General features: G+C 34.0%; 1 protein-coding gene across 1 annotated transcript; it reads right to left on the bottom strand.

The window, feature by feature from the left end:
• Nucleotides 1–4257: 4257 nt before the first annotated feature.
• LOC138700527 (surface protein P113-like) lies at nucleotides 4258–22261 on the bottom strand. The gene is made up of 5 exons (XM_069827124.1): nucleotides 22152–22261; nucleotides 18229–18385; nucleotides 12984–13066; nucleotides 11305–11443; nucleotides 4258–5424 (listed from the first exon to the last, which is right to left on the bottom strand). The coding sequence occupies exons 1-5, from the start codon at nucleotides 22203–22205 to the stop codon at nucleotides 4487–4489; spliced, it is 1371 nt and encodes a 456-aa protein (XP_069683225.1). The 5' UTR covers nucleotides 22206–22261; the 3' UTR covers nucleotides 4258–4486.
• Nucleotides 22262–23589: the final 1328 nt, after the last annotated feature.

The following is a 23589-nucleotide window of genomic DNA, read 5'->3' as shown; positions in this document are numbered from 1 at the left end:
ATAAATTATTTGGTGATTCTACTGTTCTTATTAATGGTCTACAGCAGGTATGCTCATTCTCTGACTCCCGATTACGTTCTGTAATCACAACCTTCGAATGTAGAGCGTGCTGTTCCTCGTTCGAAGCTCGACGGATGGCTGCGGAAGGCAGTTCAATTACTTAGTAACGTAGAATAGTACCGTCATTCCGTACAGTTTGGGAGGAAGACTATTTTTTGTTGTGCGTTCGGTGAAAACGTAAGGTGTTTATTATGTTGTAAGGCACTGTCAGGAATACTACTGAGCAACATAAAACGACATTATACGCTCTGCCATCCAGAACATGCCGAAGTGACAGGGAAGCTGTTTTCTGTAATATGCATTCCTATACCAAAGTTATTATTATTATTATTATTATTATTATTATTATTATTATTATTATTATTATTATTATTACTTTATTGTTATTTTGGCGATTTTATTCCAAAAGATATGATGAAATAATTTTTCAGGGGTGCAACGTGCACTACAGCTTCAAGAATTGAAAGCACTTCATGAAAGGCCAAACATTGAAGAGAGTCGAACAATTCAGAGTCTATGTTTAGGAGCAACTTCTGTAGTATGTTGGGAATTAGTAAGGCACTAAAACCCTTCACGGATGGTGAACTTGTAAAGAGATATAAGGTGCCTGAACAAAACATAGTTAATTATATCTCTGTATTGGAACAGCTCAAATGTGAATTCACAGAACATAGATTTAGTGATTTTAGATGTAGGCCTATGGATAGTGATATTAATCTTTTTGTTAATCCTTTCATAGTAAATTTAGTACAGTCCGTGAGTGAAGTTCCAGGACGAGTTAATTGATGTACGAAGTCACGTAGAATTCAGAATTAAATGCAGAGAATATGACTTAACAAGCATAGAAATTTATTAAAAAATGAACCAAACGAAATATCCCAAGATGAGCTTATTTGCTGCCACTATGCAAGCTACCTTTGCCTCGACATATGTGTGCGAACAATTATTTTCGAGAATTAAGGTTGCTAAATCCAAAAATCCAAACATAGATCCCGATTAACAGATGAACATCTTTTGCACATTGCAGTAAATTCGTTGGAAATAGATTTCCGATTACTCGCAGAAAAGAATCCACATGTTGCATAGGCCACAATGTATGGTGGTATATGAAAATAACATTATCTATGATATAATAGTATCATAACTATATCAAATATAATATAATAAATAATGTAATAACTGAATATTACAATGTATACTCTTTCCTTTTTCAATTTCAGTTTATTATACGTATTTGTAAAAGGGTGAGAGCGATGGCATGGGCGGTGCTGCAATGTAGTTGCGGAGCCCAGTCCGTACACTGTGTGTGTTATGCAGTGCAGCATCATACGTGTAATCGGGGCTTTTACAATTTTGAGCATACCTGGTCTACAGGGACATTGATGTCTTGATTTTTGTATAAAACTGAGTTAAGTAACAATAAGACTGATTTGCAAAGGGTACGATTATTATTATTATTATTATTATTATTATTATTATTATTATTATTATTATTATTATTATATTATTACCTTTATTTCGCCATGAGTGTTGTAAATACAATGTCATGTATAAGATTATTGTTGTTGTTTAGTCAACTGTCCGAAGACAGGTCACAACCTCATAAGCGATACCAACAAACACCACTTATGAGACAACTAGGCCAGGAGATAATGAGGTAGCGTGGCCAGTTTCTTTCTCCCTCTATTGCATACATCGTCGATTAGCAACATATTACCACAGTTTAGTATATACAGTTGCGAAGCTTGGGATGATTTTTTGCATTTCTCGCGACAGTTGCTAGCCGCTTGGAGCGCTGTGAGTACTAGGAACAATAGACTGTCACTGCCATCGTGATCTAATACAGGCCTTAAGGCAGACCATGTAACTCGCTTAACCTGATCACGAAGGGCGGCGTTTTAACCATATAAATTAGTTGGAATGCATAAAGAGTAACATATATTTCTCTAAAATGTAGTGTAATTGCATTAATAAAATTTAAAACAATGATTAGGAGACACTTCAGACATAAATCACTTGCGAGTTAAGATGAAATATTATTTTTGGTGTGAAAATTACGTTGTTCGTATGTGTAATACTTGCCTTTATTTCGATTAAATATTGCGAAATTCTTGTACATTCATTTATGCACGATTCAATAATTTTCAGTTGCACCGCACGGATATTTAGATATGTTGAAATGATAGGTTATGTTTACTGTCCCAGTTGCCCCTTTCTGTCTAATTTTAGTGGTCTCCAATGCCCTGCCATTCATATGGAAATATTATAGGTTATGTTTACTATATCTTATATTCCTAAATTCGCAATTATACATTATAATTAAGCATAATGTCATGTATGATACTCCGCACATTCAATTTGTCTGTATTTTAATACTACAATTGGGTATTGAATTATTATATTTATCTACTACCTAAGAGATGAAGTAACAATCATACGTACACTAATTTCATAGGAGTGGTATGATAAATTTTCTGTCTTTATTAAGGAAGGTAGATGTGCTATATTAAATCACAATATAAATTATTTTTTATTAAACCTCAAAATAGCTTCCATTCTAAAATTAAAATGTTGATGCGAAAAGATTATGTTAACATGTAAAATTCTCTTCACATTAAAATAACACAGTTTTGTAATTATTTCTGCAACATAGGCTATTATGCAGCAAGAAGTAAAGGGAACTTGTGGACACATTACACTAAATAAAACTTAGCTATGATACGCAATAAAGTTATAATATAATAATTCACTGAGCTCCAAACACTGAAATAGAAAACCCGAACATATATTACGACCTGACCTAGATCGAAAAGGCATTGACTGTGCCGTATTTCGCATTGTTGTGAAAAGTTGTGTAAACTGTGAAATGTTCGTTATATGTTGTAATAACTGTAAATGGCTAAAATACAATAATTTGAATAATAATATGGGACAAGGAGACGTTTGTAGCACTCTAAATTCTAAGAAAAAGAGGCCAGAGTTATCCTTCTTCCGAAAGCTCCAGAAAGGTGACTTTATAAAATATAATATATACTTTATGAAAATAATATATAAACCTTTTGTATTTCGTATTTCAATAGTGGAAGGAAGGTGTTAATTTTTCAAAAGAACACGATATCAAAATACAATACATTTTATCGTCTGCTAGGGAAAGAGTCTGTGATGAGGCGATAGTAGCAATCCTGGTGGCTAGCAACTACCTATGGATGCATATTTCAACTGTCTATGTTTGCATATTTAGTAAGTATTGAGCTTCGCAACTGTATATACTAAACTGTGATATTACACTAATCAGACTTCAGATGTATATAAACAATTGCTCTTTCTCAGACATATATCGTCAAGTGAGATGTACTGCCTAATAATAGATATACTGGACATATCAGACAGAACATCAATCAGAGGCAGTGTAAAAGATTATTGCTAATTAAGATTATGTATGAGTCTATGATGTTACATGGTGAAAAAATGATCATGAAATTGTCACATTTTTTAACCATAAGTACGATATTTTATTCATTTTTCACGAAAAATTTGAAAAGTGTTCACAAAAGAAAAAATACTTGGTCCTAGTTATTACTAGACTTCGAAGTTGAGGCACATTTACTCTGAAGTTTAATACACACAGAATAATAGTGTTTACAAAGCAGCTGGCACGGTAGTTCTCTCTCCCCATACACACATTATGTTAATTAGATGCCTTCTACAATACAGCCAGCAATGAGAAAAATTAAACTTTCACCTGAAGGACAAACGTAAATACTCGTATTATTTAGGTCAGAATACTTTGCATTTTCGTCTCTCGGGTGTAGAAACGTACCCTTTCTTTTAGGTCTATACACATTCATAAAGGGGAATATTATATATTACAAACAGTAATGTACATATGCATTTCACAGCAATGTCGAAAAAATCAATATTAAAAAGCAAAATCTGTTTTGCGAAGAAATTATTATTTTCAGAAATCAAATAGAAAATAATGAGATATTAAAAGTAATTTTTGAAATACGGCCGTATATTTTTTCTATGCTATGTTAAATACATTTTATTCAAGCTGTAAAGGTAAATAATCATTACATATATTCTAAAAACATGAATCCATTAATTTTCATGAACAGATATTTATTTCTCTACCATTACTTGGTTAAAACAAATAACAAACAAATTACATTATGGTTTCGAAATAATCCCCAAAATTACAATTATACAAACAATTATACAATTTATGCAATCAAATTATTTATTGAAATTTCATTCGAAATGTAAACATCATTATGTGAAGAATTATCGGAAACAGATAATTTTGTCCCCTTCTGAAATAGACATTCTATGATTTCGTATTCAAATCTGAGAAGTAAAAGATATCTTCTCCTTTATTTCTCTGACAGAAGTTTTCTCTTTAACTCTTTCAATGATTAGAAGGTTTCTAGTCTTGCTTTTTAAGGGATGTGTACTTAACCTTATTTCCCTGAATGGTGGTGAGCCATTGTTCAGTTTCCTGAGAAGTAAGAGCTTTTTCTTCGTCCTCAGGCTTCCTTTCAGTTTCTTCAGTATAATCTAGCACCTCTTCCGGTTTGTGAGGATTTCTTACATGGCTAGAACTAGATTCTTTTGCGCCTTCTTGAGGCTCCTCTTTGGACACTAGTGAGGTAACAGGCTCATCTTGAGACTTATGGAGATATAATCTCTCTTCGCCTTCTTGAGGAGGTGTGTATTTAATTTGAATCTTCTGATCAGTTGTGCTCCCTTTCACAATTTCAATAGGAAAGTTAGGTGCAACTTCTAGGTTCTGAGGCTCCGCTGTTCTAGCTTCAGCATTTTGACTAGAGTCACTTTCTTCATAATGTTGAGAAGAGTTGTCTTTTCCATAATTTTTAGTTGAGATGCTTTCTTGAACATTTTTTATTACTGAATCTTCTTTAACACTTTGAAGAGAGGCATGTTCTCCAACAATTTCAACTTTGGGATTTTCTTCCGAGTTTTGAGAAGACACACCTTCTTCAGAATTCTTATTTGGGTCGCCTTCTCCAGTATTTGGAGGTGAAGATATTTCTTCAGAATTTTCAGAGTCAGAAACGTCTTCAGAACTTCGATGAACAATCACATCTGTATGCTCAGTTTGAGTCATAGTATTTTCTTCAACATTTTCAGAATCAGAACTCTGTTCCGTGTTTCGATGAACATTAACATCATCTTCAGAAGCATCAGGGACTGATCTCTCTTGATCCCCTTCATTCGACAAAAAGTTCTCGTAATACTCGCTCAAACGCTCCATCACCCTGACTGCTCGAATTCGTTCCAGAATCCCACCTGGCCATTTCATTACTGTCTTAAACACAAAGACTAAGGTGCCCATTGTAAAAGCTGAAACATAAATTGAGACATTTTCTTTAAATTTTCATTTACTTCCAGACAGAAATAAAACTTCTCATTCTTTTTCATGCTAACAGAGTGAGTAACGACTGACAGATTAAATGAACGAATGGCGAATTGACCGGATGACAGTGTGACTGACTTTTTGACCGACTGAATAAGTGAATAACTACACCTTTTCCAGTTGTATTTCAGAAAATATTAATTGTATTTCAGAAATTATCATATGTATTTCAGATTAATCAATTTAATTTCAGAAATTATTAATTGTATTTCAGATTTTCCAATTCAATTTCAGATAGTATCAACTGTATTTCAGATTTGTAAATTGTATTTCAGATGGTATCAAATGTATTTCATAAAATAAGCAATGCATTTAAGATTACATAGTCACTTTTATTTCACAAAATAACAAATGTAGGCCTACTTGAGATTTTAACATATATTTTTAAAAATGGAAAATTGATTTTAAAAATCCTCAACTTTATTGCATTTTAGCGTCCGACAGGCATATTCTCCATAGCTAAAGCTGCAGCTTGATCAATTGTAGGCCTACTGTGTTGTACTGCACGAGCACAATCACCACCAACAATATTATGTGTGTTGCTTCATCAATTTTACTCTCTGCAGTGGGTAAATTAGCCTACAACACCATGAGCTATGACGTCAGGAATTCCAAGATGGATTTTTACGTACATCTTCACTTTACAAATGATCTCCATTGGATTTAACATTGGAGAATAAGGTGCCAACCGTAACTTCTGAAATACAAATGATAGTTTCTGAAATACAATTGACAAATCTGAAATACAATTGATGTTTTCTGAAATACAATTGATACTATTGAAATTGAAGTGACTAATCTGAAATAGGCTACAAATGATACTATCTGAGATTAAATTGACAAATCTGCAATACAATTGATGTTTTCTGAAATACAATTGATACTATCTGAAATTGAATTGACTAATCTGAAATACAAATGACAAATCTGAAATACAATTGATATTTTCTGAAATAAAACTGGAAAAGGTGCAGTGAGGAAGTGATTGACTGGTTAAGTAACAGACTCGCTTTCGGAGTGAGTGAGTGAGTGAGTGAGTGAGTGAGTGAGTGAGTGAGTGAGTGAGTGAGTGAGTGAGTGAGTGAGTGAGTGAGTGAGTGAGTGAGTGACCAACAGAGTTACCGAGTAACTAACTGCCAAACTGACAGAGCATTGGACTGACAGAGTACTGATTTAAAGATAACGTGACTGACAAAATGAATTTCCACTAAACGAAACGTATAGATACAGGGATACAGAACTCACAGAGAGAGGGGTGGAAAAATGGGGAAAGCATTGGTTCCTCTCCATAGTCCACCGGCGTTGAATGTCTTTTCTGTGATTCATCTACAACCATGTGGCGGATTACAACAAACTAGTGGTCACGGAAAAATGACGAAAGTATTTCCGACCATAATAATTATAACTATTCACAAATGAGACAACGTGCTTTGTGATTATTTTGAATACAGACATATTCGTTTTCCCCATTGCTCTTTAAACTAGTACTTTCCAACCGATATTGCTTCGAATTCCACCTCTAGACAGTGAATACAAATCTTCTGTACCTTGTCATGTGGATGACGCGTGGCTTGTGGGAAGGGATGAAATACGTAGTTCGGCTTGTGACTTATGCTACAATTGGAGCGCAGTTCTGCATCGCTGGTCTAGAATGATGAATATGTGTAGGCCAATTGGATCATGAAATTGTGTTGACATGACTGGTCTCAACTGAACTGTGTATATGTAGTCAGCCAGCGAAATAATATAAACTTAAACAGTTAAATTGTTTGGACTATCGACCGATTAAATTATGTGAACTTTCTTCACCAAATAAACTGTGTGAATTGACAAAATTAAACTATTTAACTATATAGCTTGACTGTATTGATTAATGTTTGTGGACTGTGGAAGTTATGCATTGATCCGACTCCCTGACTCATTGACTATTTAGTGTCCTAAGATAATGTAAATGTATCCTGTATTGTATATTATACTTAAATTTGGTAATGTAAATGAACATATAAATGTGTCACGATTAAAGTTTTCACAATAAATATTGCTTATATTAAAATAATGATACATTTTAAGATATTCCTTATTTCTACCAAAGCAAGTAATTCAGGCAATGACGGAAGTGAAAAGAGGGAAAGGAAGACAAAGGACGAAGTATATGGATAATATCAAGATGATAGCAAAGAAAAGAGGAAAAGGAATTGAGAACCGAGAAGAATGGCAAGGAAGAATGAGGAATGGAAAAGATGGATCGAAGCAGAACCGACGCCGTGAGGTTAAAGGGAAAGAGGAAGAAGAAGATAGTCCTGATTTCTATGAAGAGATGAATTCCAAACTGGCCTAAGTCAAAATGCCAAGTTAAAAGAAAAATGAAAAAAAGAAAATGGTAACAACAAATTTGACGCCCTTGGCGTCTGCATATTTTATTTCATTGCGTAATTAATTTATTTTGACACTTCTCTGAAGTATTTGGGGTTACTCTGCTTGTTATATAGATATAATGAACTTAGTGTTCTTCAAACGGATCTAAGTCAAGACTTAGGAAGTTTGTAAATAAACTTAAACAGGTATATATAGGCTTGCAGTGGATAAATTAAAACGTGAATGAAACAGCTTAAAAAATTTTGTAGAGGAGCAAATTTTATGTCCTGAATCATTCCTTTCACATTTCCACAGAAGCCACAGTTTCTTAACACTGAACTGTGGGGGAGGGGGGAGATAGCTTCTTGCACTGATGGCTCTACCGACATTTAAGTTTCGAAATCAATGCAATGATGAAAACTGAGGCGTGCACATTCCTTGTAGTTCGTCTGCTACTCCTCCTTGCTGGTCTATTGTGACCTTGATTCATAAAATACCTACACAAACTATTCACTCTATTCCTTCAAACTTGAGTGATCAATAAGAATGCTTAAACGCAAATGGTAACAATTAGGCTATTAACCTTTCGAACATAATACTTGACAGCAATACGAGCTTTTAATTTCTCGTTTCTAGATCTTGTATTTTGGCTTCAGCAGGATACACAAACTTAATCTAGTAAATAGTTATCATGTTCAGGCACTATTTTGTAACTGTATATTTATTTTTAAAATATTTTACGTCTTCATTTCTTAAAATAGGCCTACTTGCATTACAACCATGTGTTTCTTTATAAGGACAGGTTATGATAAGTTTCCCGCTTTCATCTGAAACTGAACTGTTTCTCGCATAGGCTACTTACGGCGATTTGTACACCAGCATAATTCACTTCTTATTTTCTTACTTTCTCTTCGAGATTGTAAAACAGCATAACTACATTCTTTCATATTAATTTCATTCATATTTTACGGATACCAACATTGAAAATGACAATGGTTATTAGAGGAGAAAAATTCACTCCGGCGCCGGGGATCGAACTTGGGTCCTTGATTCTACGTACCAAGCGCTCTAACCACTTAGCTACGCCGAAGTTCAACCCAGAGCACCGGATCGAATCCCTCTCCTCTACTATTTTTTTCCCTTTGTAGCCTGACTCCATCTTCGGCATATATGTTGACATATATTATTGTCAGACATCGGATTCTACAGTAGGGCAAATGCCTATTTTGTTTCTTTAGGAGAAAAGTAAAAATAATTATTAATATTTGTGTTTCATGGAAATTGAAAGGTATTCAAAGAGTTTTATAGTGCCCTAAAATGCCCTAAAACGGTTATTAGAGCCTAATTTGTTAATATTCGCCTAAAAATGCCTAACTCACTGTAAAGTTTCGCATTTTACTCTTACTTTTTATAATTTATACATGCATTCACTGCGAAATTTAAGGCATTTAAAAAGTGGAAAGTTTGCTTCACACCGGCCATGAAACCATTGATAAAGGAAATAAAATGTTTTGAATCTCACGACACTCGCAATAGATTTCACCGAATTTAACATGTTTGGAGGCATAAATGCCGACAAAGAACCAACCTTAGTTTTGAAGCAGGCAACAATCACAACATGTGCTGCTACCGATTCAGAGATATACTATACTATAAAAATGACTGTTTTCGGTCTGAAACCGATTAGCTGTACTGCCCTTCAGAGTGTCATAAAATCACAATTTTTGGAGGAAGAGTGTTTTTGAAATATTTATGAAAAGTCGTAAAACTGCGAATTAGTAGGGTAAACCGTTATAAAATATTTAAAAGAATGGCCCTCCTAGTGTTAACACTACCAGGAAATGCAACAATAAGTGGAACTTTGTATTTTTGTCCAATTGAATCTCAATAACAACGGTTCATTTGAATGCTCGTTAACAGTTTCTCTTTCCCTCACCTTATTTGTGTTGAGAAGTTTTGAGCGGTAGGGCGTTTTCCTGTGAAGTTTAACGCGATAATGCCGAAAAATATAAGTGCAAAATCTACATTGATCCGGCAATGGCTAACAGAATATTCAGAATTCACTTATGATGGAAATAATATTCTGCAAGATTTGTAGCAAACAGGTATGTAACAATAGTTGAAATATATAAATTCTATTAATTTTAATGAGTAGGCCTATAATATTTATACATTGACTGAGCTATCCTGAGGTATAATTGTTTTTAAGACCACTACACTTTAACCTTTTAAATTCCGATAGTTAAAGTATTTGCAGGTCATTAAAATTTTGATTGTTCGAACCCACTAACTTTGTGATAGAAATACGGCAATACAACAATTAGGATTAGGTGTAAATGTTCCAGTAAGTATTGATGTTTCTATTGTACCTAATTTAAAATTTGCGCCTCTCACATCAGTTTCGGTTGAAATAAGTTTTTCTGCTTTCAAAATGATTCTCAGTGACAAAAGGCAAAGGTTAACTGTGGAGAATTTAGAAAAAATTCTGGTGGTGTACTGTGCAGATAATTATAATAAAGTCGAGCATGGAACTGAATTTCAATAACTTAAAATGAGTAATCTTGATATCAATAATCATTATTTCATTCGTTTCAATATATTAAATTTGTGCAGCTCTGTTTATAAATATAGTATTCTTTTTTAATGTTTGAACATACTTTTTTGTGCGTATTTTAGTGTATAACTAAAAATTTCAGTGAAAGAAATAAGTATGATACCTTGATATGCCTAAAATGCCTATTTTCATTAAAATAGAGCCTAATTTTACAAATTTTGACCTTATTTTAGGCGCCTAAAACTGCAATTTTTAGTGCCTAAAATCCGATGTCTAATTATTGTATAATGGCAGTTGACTAATATATGTCAACATGTATGTCGAACATTGAATCAGGCCACAAAGAGAAAAAATAGTAGAGGAGAGGGATTCGATCCGGTGCTGTGGATTGAACTTCGGCGTAGCTCAGTGGTTAGAGCACTTGGTACGTAGAACCAAGGACCCGGGTTCGAACCTCGGCACCAGAGCGAATTTTTCTCCTCTAATAACCATTGTTACCATAACATATTTTGTAGGACCAAAAATTAATCTTTACGTAGTGCAAATGACATTAGTTTTGTGTACAGTCTATCCTGCGTGTAGTGCTTATACGCCGATTTAGGTCAGTTTGGAAGTAATAAACGAATACTTAGGACAGTTTGGACTAAATTTGACATTTCTCACTGCATGTAATGAATTATTTATAGCATCATATAATATATGTTTATGTCCCTCTGATAGAAGATGAAACAACAATTCTGAATCTTTCTTTAGTTAAAATGTGAAAAAATGAAAAATAAAAAAAAAATCTTAGGACACTTTGGAATCCACCTCTTCTGTCTATAACAGTTGTTATAACAAAAGAGTTAGAAATGAGTTAGTTTTAGTATTACAATATTTCTTCATAATAACAAATTACCAAAGTTCATAACTGCTAGATACATGACTTCTATTTTCAAGTTAGTCGTCTGCAATATATAGTTGAAGAAGCCAAATATTTGCACAACAACACAGACTTCTCTGTGCAGCAACCATGGCATGGCGGTCACTGGTGACTTCTGCATGAACAACAGAAAGAAATTAGCACATCAACAGAACTGTAGGGTAAAATGCAATATGATGTAAACAAACATAGTAGGTATATATTTCACACAAGCACGTTAAGAATTTAGTACTTGAAAAAACTTTTGTAGGTTATTCATTGCAACTATGAATTTATTTTATTATTGAATAACCATACTATTAGCACATTTATTTTCTTTTGTACGGAGAAAGGGCCCGAAAGGTAGCATTAGGCCTCGAATGAGTTTATTGTGTCTTACTACTCCTATACTTTAGGAATGAATGTTGAAGTACGAACGACCTTATCTTTACAGATATCGTCGATTCAGTCATGTAGTCTTAAGGTTCCGATGAAGTTCAACAACAGTTCTTCTAATGCATATTACGCAGTCTCAGACGGATATCATCTGTACGCCAGTCAGAAAATTACAACATACTACAGGCTTTATTTTAAAATAGCAGTAGAAAATGTAAAGCTGGAGGAAACGAGAGAACCCCTCTCCAAAAAGAATTTCAGGAATCTTGATTTTGTCCACCACAAATACTGCCAGCGCCGGGATTAAAACAGAGCTCCGCACTCATTACAAGCCAGTACTTTGCCAGCTGAGCTATCAAGGTGACTAATACCACATAATATACTCGTAGGTCTATAAATAAAATAAGGCAGCGTTTCTCAAACTTTTTTGAAGTGGGGACGACTTTTTAAAGTCAGAACAGTTCCGCGGACCACCTTACTCTTGTTCCCTTCGAAAGAAATTTAGGCCTATCATTTTCGTCGCATATTTTAATACCAGTATACTTATATTTTAAAATTGAATTAAGGTTCGGTACTTCGGTCCTCTGTTATGAATTCGGGTGGTCACTGGCTGGATTACAGGCGCGGCGCCAGATGCGTAGGAAAAAGATGTCGAGAAACACCACGTACATAGTGCTTTAAATCCCTCTTTTGTTGCTGAGAGTAGAGTGGGAAATCGATAGACGGGTAGGGTAATAAATTTCATAAAATGTCTATACTGGAGAAAAAGTGAAATTCGATTGCCATGTGTCATTTTCAAACTCAGAAATATTAAGCTATATTGTGATACGCAATTAGTTCGAATTTTATTTTTTCTTCTGTCTTTTTTGAAGGACCACAATGGCAGACCTCGAGGACCACAGGTGGTCCGCGGACCATAGTTTGAGAAACGCTTAAATAAGGTATAGTTTAAATAAAAAGAAAAGGGATATCAAAACAGAAAACCCTGATTTGTACATTTTTATGAATACAAGAACAAATTTTATATCAACCACAATTTTTTGCAGTTCCTCCTAGATTCAGTGATACTAACATGAAAATTATGGTGATATTAATGTTTGATAACATGAGAAAAACTGAAATGAGGTTAGAGTGTCTTAACTCTCTTGATATAGCCTATGGAAAGATATTTCCTATTTATCTACAGTAAATGTGCTCGTTTTAGATGAGAGACAAAAAATATATATAATGAGGCAAAACACACACTTAGTGTGGGTTATTATTAGCAATAGGCTACTTACGGAAACTGATGCCACTGTAAGCGCGAAGCCTGATATCATTCCCAGAACTGCATATATGAAACAAATGAAAATGAATGTGTCATCTGGAAAAAAAAAGTTAAGTAGTAGTTACCATCAATTTATGCTTGGATATTCGAATGTATCAGTAAACTACAGGATACCAGTAGTGTATTTATTGTATACTATCAGAAAGAAGTAATGGGCCACCAGAATATTCGAAGGTCCAGATACAAAGCACTGCGCATGCTCAGAGACCTAGAGAACAGATACATAAGCAGTCGATACGGAGTTATTGAAATTCGTCCCATTGCGAGTGTTGTAACCCTTTCTGAAATGCACTTGAAAAGATGTGAAGAAAATTAATACATATAGGGTGGAAGTGTAATAATCCTGCAAATCGAAAGGGGCGATAGAGTGCACTTAAATGAATAGAAAACCTATATTACATTTTGTGATTAAATGCACGGTTAATAATTAAAAGAATTAGTTAGAAATTTCAACAGTCTGGCAACATCGCCGCTAACACACTGCTCTTTTTTCTCGTAATGCAGATGTAAGAGGTCAACGAACTGAGATTTGTGTGCACACAGACACAATTTTCATTAAGTTATTAGTCATACCCGACCTCAAGCACCTTGCTTTCTTGGGTGTAACCCACTAATAATTTTATTTATACCACATCTTGTAATATGTATTTGAATGTGAGATTGGCAAGCAATTTTGAATTTTGAAGAATATTCATATACAAGTACTACAATAGTATTGTAAAATCTTTGTTAATGTATATAATTTTTGCTTGCAATAATAAACTTAATTTCGTGACAATAATTAGTGACTTGTCATTAAAATATAAAATCATATAATAAAAAAAGCAATCATGCCGGTAGGCGAACTTACAACATCTGGTTCCGAAATCAGAAACATTACTCCTACGCTACATAAATCGTAACACTAACTGCATTATAGAAGGATCACTATCAAAGAATCAACTGGAACAAACATCACAGAATTGTCTTCGAACGCAATGAGTTTACTCGTGTAAACCTGACTTAAAAACTTTACATTTAAACTTTCAAGTGTCGACCCATTAGTTTTGAACCCAATTGTACATGTACTATAATATAGACCTAGTGCTCTCCTGGCTGTAGGCATTGGTATGGCGTACCATTTTTGAGCAGAAAAATGATATAGAATACACTAAGATGCTGCGAAAGTCTCATCCTCAAGGATCAAATATATAGAAATTTAGAGTTGCTTCACAGAATACATTTTTCACTCCAGGAGATGAATGTTACACTATTTCCTGCATTGTTTGTTGTTTAATCAACTGTCTGAAGGCAGGTCTGAACTTCGTGACATCAATAAGGCGTCACACATAAGGCAATTAAGTCAGGAGACAATGGTGGACAGTTTTAAATAAAGTGTGAACCGTAAGTAATGTCATTAATTCTGTTGGTTGATTCCTTTAGTAAAAAGCAACATAAAGTCAAATACCAGTTTGCTGTTTTTTTAATAATCTTAAAAAAAATGCATTTTAAAAATACACGAATTACGAGATTGTGCAAAGATGTGTAATCAGTAGGTAGTGAACATAAGGCTGTGTTGCTCTGAACGACCTCTTCACCTGGCTTGTTAAGAACAGGAAAGTGGAGGGTCATTGCCACGTATAGGTATATTGTTTTTACGCTTGTAAAAAAAATACATATCGTTTAATTCTTGCGTTTAAACTGTGTTAGAGAGTGGAGAATGAGCCCTGCTTATTTCACGTTAAATAAAATCTTGGAAGATTTAAAATAAACACTACAACCTAATTTTAATTAAATGTTCAGAGAACACAGACAATAACATACGCTTATTTCAAACTAAATTGAAAAGATTAAGAAATATTTCTACTCTTCCGTTTCCAATGAATATTCTAGAGAACGTAAACAATAATGATTCTTATGTCAGGTATGAAAACAGAATTTTAAAACATTTAAAACTCTGAAGGAAAAAATAAAAATACGATATGAGTATTTTACGTTAAACAAGTCTACACCTGTGGAGTAACGGCTAGCGCGTCTGACCGCGAAACCAGGTGGCCCGGGTTCGATTCCCGGTCGGTGCAAGTTACCTGGTTGAGGTTTTTTCCGGAGTTTTTCCTCAATCCAATATGAGCAAACTTTCGGTGCTGGACCCCGGACTTATTTCACAGACATTATCACCTTCACATCATTCAGACGCTAAATAACCCAAGATGTTGATAAAGCGTCGTAAAATAACCTACTAAAAAGTTAAACGAACTAAATTAAAACATTATTTTTAAACTCTTCCATTTAATTTTAATTCAATAGTCGATGAACACAGAAAATAGAAAAAGCTTATTTTACATTATACAAATCTAATAATGATTAAAAAAATTCTTCATTTGTCGTACTTCTTCAGCCAATTAGAAATACTCGTAGTTACCTCCCATTTTAATTTTTAAAGTAGTAACTCGTAAACCTACGTACAAAAAATCTGTTTTTCCGTAAAAGCATTTGTGTATGTTATGTTTACATTTCTCGTTTTCTCAACCATCTCTCGCATTACGCGAGCTGCATCTTTCCAGGCAATAACCTTTACAGAGCTGTCAGAGTGCATCAAGTTTTAAAATTATTTTGCAGAACGAAAAGTTACATTTGTTGGGATCAAATTTCTGCACATTTGAAGGACAAAACTAAAATTCTTTCAATCATTTGTCATCATAATACATTGCTGTCTTAAATTGACTGAGCAGCATATCGGGAATTAATTCAATAGCTTTCTCAAATTTTTCGTATAAAATATTTCTTTTTCCTAGAAAAGGAAATAAAAACCAGTAAAATTTCATTATTTTTGTTTGTTTGAAATATCGCATAGAATAATCCCTTAACGTTAATTACATTACTTACGATTCATTCTGTATATACACATTGTATTACGCACAGGACATTATCTTTGATGTTCAGTACCAGAAAAAAACCAAGTGTTAACCGTTCTGAAACTCACTTGAAAAAATGCGAAGAAAATGGATTTACTCAAAATATCGTATATAATATATATATAGGATCTATACAGGATGTTAAAGAGAAATTATCAAATATTTTGAAGGGTGGTAGTACGCATCACAACAAGAAAAAAAGTCCTATAAACATGAACCCTAAAATTAACAGTTTTTACGAAAAATATGCTTTAAAATTCGCGTGTTGGTGATAGGTTGAGGACCACATTTTCTAACCCATAGCGTAGATTAACTGGTTCTCAGTATCGGTATCTCTTAGCAAAACCAATTGTCCACCTTGCTAGAAGAAGTGCCATATCATCAAAGACTACAAAATGAATTTGGTTTATGATGACAGAGCACCAGGCTGTTCCGTAAGAGTCAGACGACATGTAACACGGGTATTTAATTTTCAATGGATTGGCTAGGGAAGTCCTGTACCATGATCTGCTCGTTCTCCAGATCTTAATCCCTTGGACTTTTGGTAATGGGGACACTTAAGGCCTTAATGTATGAAGACATTCAAAAATAAAAATCACAGTCTAAAATAATCATAAAGTGGACATAAACATAAAAAAAAACAAATATTTAAACGGCAAAATTTGAAGCTACAGGAGGACGTCATTCACCTTTTAAAAATACTCAAAACTTTTGTTTCCATATAAAAATAATACTTAATAAAAAAACTTAAAGTAGCTACTTTTGCTAGAGTACAATTTAGCGACTAGCCGTTAAATATTCTCTTAAAAATTACAGCGAACGTTTATATATCGTCAATCAAGAAATGGTTCTGTGAGAATGGGTGAGAAATTAAAATACTTGTAAAAAAAATATTTTTATAATCACTTTTAATCCCAAATGTCACAAAGTCTACCGAAAATCGAATCCCGTTTATTTAATGAAAAATAGTCTCTGACTTGCGTTAAAATCTGCGCGAATAATCTGAAGTTCAGAAGTCTCCATGTTTAATTAAAAAAAAATATATTGATCTATTTCAGAGCAATCGTGAATCATGTTTATTAATTAGTTAATTTTACGACGCTTTATCAACTGCTATGGTTATTTAGCGTCCGAGTGAAATGAAGATGATAATGTCAGCGAAATGAGTTCATGGTCCAGCGCCGAAAGTTGCTCAGCATTTGCTCTTCATGGGCTGAAAGCAAAACCCCGAGAAAAGCTCAACCAGGTAACTTGACCCAACTGAGATAACCCTGGCCCACTCGTTTCACGGTCAGACATGCTAACCTTTACTCCACAGAAGTGGTTTCAAGCATGTTTACAGTTAGAATTGGATATTTGGTAATTATGCAGGACGCATCGACCAGGCCGCCTCTTTTTTATAAGTTGGTTATTTAACGACGCTGTATCAACTACGAGGTTATTTATCGTCGATGAGATTGGTGATAGCGAGATGGTATTTGGCGAGATGAGGCCGAGGATTCGCCGTAGATTACGTGGCATTCACCTTACGGTTGGGGAAAACGTCAGTAAAAACCCAACTAGGTAATCAGCCCAAGCGGGGATCGAACCCGCGCCCGAACGCAACTTCACCGGTGGCTGGCCGCCTCTTTCCCACTCCCATGTACAAAAGTTTGTATGTCTCTTACTACATAATTAGTATTACACAAGTTTGGTACTTAACGTGACCGCAATAGAGTCCAGGCACATTTATAATATGGAGCGACCTGGTCGATGTTTCCTGCATAATTACCCCCCCCCCCCCACTGATTTTCTACTACAGATTTCTTTGCTTGGTGTTTCATAAAATGTATGTTTACAGTCTTAGAAAAAAGTTTTGTGGCAAGATACTTTATAAATCCCAGAAAGGACGCAGTGCGCATGATCAGACATACAACGAAACAAAATTAATTTTATTACATCAACTAGTCCTCCTGTGAACTAAGTCATTCGTTCTCTGATCATGCGCATTGTCTCCTTTCTGGAATTTATGAAGTATCTGTGCGACAAAACGTTTTTCTAAGGCTGTACAAAACTGTAATTCCTTGTGATGTCACGTTATAACTAAACATCGAATTTAAGATTACAGCGTGCAGTCTGCGAGATGTTTTCAGATAAACTGTGACCTGCTGGATGGAAGCGATCACGTTGAAATATTCTTTATTAATCTTAAAAATTAACATATGTGAAAATTAATAAGTAGTTATTCATTTTATCAGAATTGTTCGATATATTTGAACCAATCTCTATATTTAAGGAAAATGTACTGTGAACAGAGGTACTTACGACGTATGCTATCAGATTCAGAAAAAACGTCGCGTGCCTTAATTGTGTGATCTGTAGCTGGTCGGTAATTCTCGTACATTTCAACGTCGATACCCAGCAACAAAGCTGCCCTACCCATTCCTTGGTTTAGCTTTCCAGCCGCTATCATCGACAATATCTGTGAACAGAATTCCATTACTGCAGGCATGTCCATTTAATGAGTTGTAATGCAAACGCGAGTTGTGAACATCGAGTACTGCACAGCCTAGTACATACAGTCACGAAGCTCAATACGCAGGGAATATGCATCCAACGATAGTTGAACTTTAGTTGCTAGCCACTAGGATCACTACTATCACACAGTCTATTGTTCCTAGTACTCTCAGTTGCTAACCACTTGGAGCACTGCATATCGAGAAATGCAAAAAATCACGTCAAGCTTCGTGACTGTATGTACTAGATGGTGGTAATGCTTTCTCCCTTAATCCTTTCCACTATCCCCTGCGTGGCAGAGAAACGATGGTATCAGTCAGTGACGCTTGTACCTTCGCAATGTCTGTAAAATTGAAGTCGTTTTCTTCCGTGTCTATTGTGGACAAAAGAAACTTACATTATTATTGTCAATACTATATTAACTTCTTCATAACATTTCTAATACCAGGACATTGGATAAGTAATGGCAACAGTGTTATAAATCAGTGTTCCTAGCGGTGACCACTGGAATCTTTTAGTAACAGAGCAGCGATTCTGTCATAAACCTGCAATACTGAAAGCCTCGATGTAACCATGTTTTGTAAATACTGTCATTATTTCTGATTTGTAGTAAGTAATACAGCCTTAAAAATTATTCAGTAGGTACAGAAAAAAGTGCTTCATAAAATCCAAGTTTTAAGGGGAAAAAGTGCTACTCAGTGCTTTAGGTCATCACAAGAAGCTTGTGGGAGAGAAGTCCTACCATACCGACCTACTACAAGAGACATTCACTGTCAATCGAGAGTAGGTATCCAAAGAGTTTTAGTTCGATCGGTGACAGATATCCAGAAATGATGCTGCAGATGAAGTCCGCCATTTTCCAAGGAATTGGCAACGCGTTGGCAACGTTTGAAATATATGTAAAAAATAACCTAAATAAATTTAATGTGAAACAGTAACTATGTTGTCATTACTTTTCGAATGCCCTAGTATTAGCTATATAGTTAAATGGTGTAGAATATGGATTATGATTATTATCATTATTATTATTATAGTTCCTTTGCTTGTTCCATTGAATGCGTCAACTTATAAGTGTGAGCAATTTTTTTTTCAAAGATGAAATAAAGGACACGTATATCGAACAAGAAATTTTTGGCTTAATTAACGTGTGGCTGTATCAGATGTAACGCCAGATTTTCAACTTGGTTTTGCTCGAATCAATTAAGAAAATTAGGGAACAATAGAATAATCGTTAAACGTAATTATTACTTATTATTTTTAATTGGTTATTTTACGACACTTTAACAACTGCTATGGTTATCTAGCGTCTGGATGAAATGAACGTGATAATGCTAGCGAAATGAGTCCAAGATCCAGCGCCGAAAGTTACCCAACATTTACTCTTCATGGGTTGAGGAAAAATCTCGGAAAGAAATCTTAACCAGGTAACTTCCCCGAACCAGGATTTGAACCCGGTCCCTCTCGTTTCACGGTCAGGCATGCTAACCGTTGCTCCACACATAATTACACACAATTATAAACTAAGATTGTAAGGTGCCGTACAGTGAATTATTGATTTAATTGATGTAGGATGACGTAATCAATAATAAATAGTTAATAACCTTCATTAATATTTCAAATGCTACATAATAAGCATTATACATTGACTCACTGAAGAGACTAACATTCATGTATTCATTTTCAAACAAATGTTGATTGTGTTTTATTTTTAAAATGTAGTTGTAGGAAGATATTTTATTGAATAATTTTGTATAAACATATATGATTTATGTTGATAATTCAATAAACAAACAACTGATCCTCGATGATGTCAGTCATATTGACCAACGTTTTCTACCGAGTTACCAAGTTATGTTTAATTTTTAGAATTATCAAACGATTATTGTTAAGTCCTGCTAGTTGTCATTATAATTTTATTGTTGTCATGAGGTGACGAGTTTATTAAGTAGAGACGAATCAAGAATGGTATGGGCCCTCGGCGAAAGTAAATAGATCCTTTGAGTAGTTTAAAAAATAAAACATAATAGCAACAATAATAATAATAATAACGATAATGATAATAATAATAACGATAATGATAATAATAATAACGATAATGATAATAATAATAATGATAATAATAATAATAATAATAATAATAATAATAATAATAATAATAATAATAATGACACGGGGACGAATTTCACTCATAGTCATACATTGATTAACACACTATCCTTAAATAGTACTTCCCAGACTCTTCGATATTTTGGGAAGGCAAAATCATAAATTGTCTCTCCAAAATCAATCTCAACCTAAATTTAATGTTTAATACTTATCAAATATTTAAGAGTGGGTCTGTCATGTGATTTCTTAACAAAATTCATCTTGTATTAATTTTAGCTTGGAAAATCAACGTTCTGCAGATACATTGGTCACAAACAATGACAGAAGCATTTTTAAACTATAAAATGAGAGGCCATGAATGCCATTTATATTATATTGTAATTTCCAATAAATTAAAACTAAGCTAAACTAACCTAAACTAATCTGGTAATGTTATGTTAGCTTAGGTTAGTTTAGGTTAGATAAGGCTAGGTTAGGTTAGCTAAGTTTAGGTTAGTTTTGCTTGGGTTAATTAGGGTTAGTTAGGGCTAGTTAAGGTTAGTTTAGGCTATGTTATGTTACTGTCGAAATTATGTGTATTATGTAAACTTTCGAAAATCGGAAGAAAAAGTTCGAAAATCGTGGAGTGGTCGTTCTCCAGAATGACCTTAATTTACTTATATTTATAGTTATTACGATGAATTCACATATAAAGCCTCAAAAAATTTACCTACATCCAAATGAAATGTCCTGGCGTTCTATTACCGTATGGAATAATCCATCGTAACCTTCACAGGTAGAAAAACAGACAATTGTCATTGCCAGTTTCCATTTTAGTAGGCAGACAATAAATAATAATAATAATAATAATAATAATAATAATAATAATAATAATAATAATAATAATAATAATAATAATAATAATGTGAAACTTCGAAATCCCCCATACTACACACGGGAAAAAACTTACTTAAATCATTGAAACCTTTTCACAATCCTCGGCTTCACGTCATTTAAATATTCCCTCAACTAACCCACTATCCTTATCACATACCTCGACTTCATGTCACTTAGCTATCCCTTCACTTAACCCATAACGGAAAGCAAATCAGACATCAGTCTCTCGTGTGGTTGAGGAGATATCGAGGATTGGCCAATTTATTTTTAAGCTCATATTTGTCTTTTATACCACTACAAGTATCAACTTACGTCAGAGAATTCGGGATGCAAAATGTTACATACGCGTGTACAATTTCAAATAACGAAACCAGATGGATCTCGAGAGTGACTCTAATCTCTAGCGTTTTGAGTTCAATTTCAACGGCGACTTACAATTCTGTGATATGTGAAATTTGACTTGGAACTTACAGAAGAAAAATATATTCAATATTTTAAAACATTTATCTGAACTTATGTGGACAAACTATGGATTCTGTAGTTGAAATCTATAGCAGGTTTATAAATGTTCTTGAAATACTGCCAAATAGGTTATGTGATCCACTGTGTATGATCCTCTTACCAATTTTTAACTTCCATTTAAATATATTTAATTTTAACCTTTATGTTATATGAGTAATTACAGTTAAAGATATTGTTTAAAAATTTAACAATAATTTTCTGAGAAAAAATATACACAAATAACCTACCCCATTTGTGAGTCCGATGGTTCCAGTCCACAACGACAGTGTATGTATGCTCATCGTGAACGAATGAAAGTAAACACCAGATGATTACTGAAAACGAATGGAAGTCTACGATTTGTGGTAATGTCAAAGATCAACGAGTATAATACATTTAAGTTATCATTGGGTATCTACACAAAGATCGAAATTAAAGTGAATTACGAATTCAAGAACGCTGTTTATGTTGTACGTAGGTGTATATGTATGTATATATATATATATATATATATATATATATATATATATATATATATATAAAGGTTGATCTTAAAAATGCATCAAAGTAATTCATAATTTCAATTCTCTAGGTCAAGACTAAAGATCGTAGATTAATTGAAAATTGTTTCACTATTACTAGAAAAAAATCGATAATTATACAACAGAATGGTTTGAACATGTTGACAGAATGACAAAGAGAATAACTACCCAATATTTTAGAAAGCTGTGCACCAAAAAGAAGAAGAAGAAGAAGAACATAGAAAAGACGTATGAAACGACTTATGAAAAGTTAGGCGATTAGGCCAGCAAGTAGCCCAACTCCATAGAAGTTTCATGATGATTACAGCATGAGATCTAAGATTCGTAATTTCAGTCTTAACAAAAACAATAGTATTTTGGCTCATATTGTAGTACAATACATCACCAAAAAAAAAAAAAAAAATCAGAGAACTCGAACTTAGTTCTCACTCCAGCAAGAAAGTGAATTCTTGCTCCCATGACATGACGTGTGTTCTTTACCCTTTTCTACTTTCTCCTCAAAGTTTTGTACCGTGCTGACTACATTCCTAGTCGCTACTTGTAAATGTTGATTCTTAAATCCACAATAGAGTATGAACAGAACGGAAAAAAGAAAAGATCCAAATACTTGAGATGATGATGATGATGATGATGAGGACGACGACGAGAGAGAGAAGATGAAAAGAAAGAAAACAGCAATGTTTGAAAAATAACTTATATGCTCAATAATTAGAACATTGAAGTGAAATGAATGGAAAATACACTATATTACTAAAACTTTGTAGTCATAGCATTGCACTATGGATATCAATCTTCGATGATCTAATTGTTATCATGCTTGCCATTGGATCCAGTCATAGGTTTAAACTCGGTTATCTGTAAGCATCATAAAAATCCTTCCTTCTGCTGATAGTTCCTTGTCTTGTTTTTACGGCACCTAAAAGAACCCGATTCCTGAATGAGAGCTTACCAGACAAAATACTGGTCATTTCTCAACTCCGTCCAAGTTTGGAGGTAGCATTAAGGCCACTAAGTAATCTAAATGCGCCGGGGCTCGTTCCACCCACCCTTGCAATCCATCCATAATATCATATGTGTAAAAGATGCACTGTGGCGAAAAATAATTACTTTAGAAACCAGATACATCAAGCGAAATTCCTTCGAA

Source organism: Periplaneta americana, chromosome 5 (assembly GCF_040183065.1).
Source record: "Periplaneta americana isolate PAMFEO1 chromosome 5, P.americana_PAMFEO1_priV1, whole genome shotgun sequence".
Classification (NCBI taxonomy): Eukaryota; Metazoa; Arthropoda; class Insecta; order Blattodea; family Blattidae; genus Periplaneta; species Periplaneta americana.
This window is presented reverse-complemented; position numbering and strand designations above follow the sequence as displayed.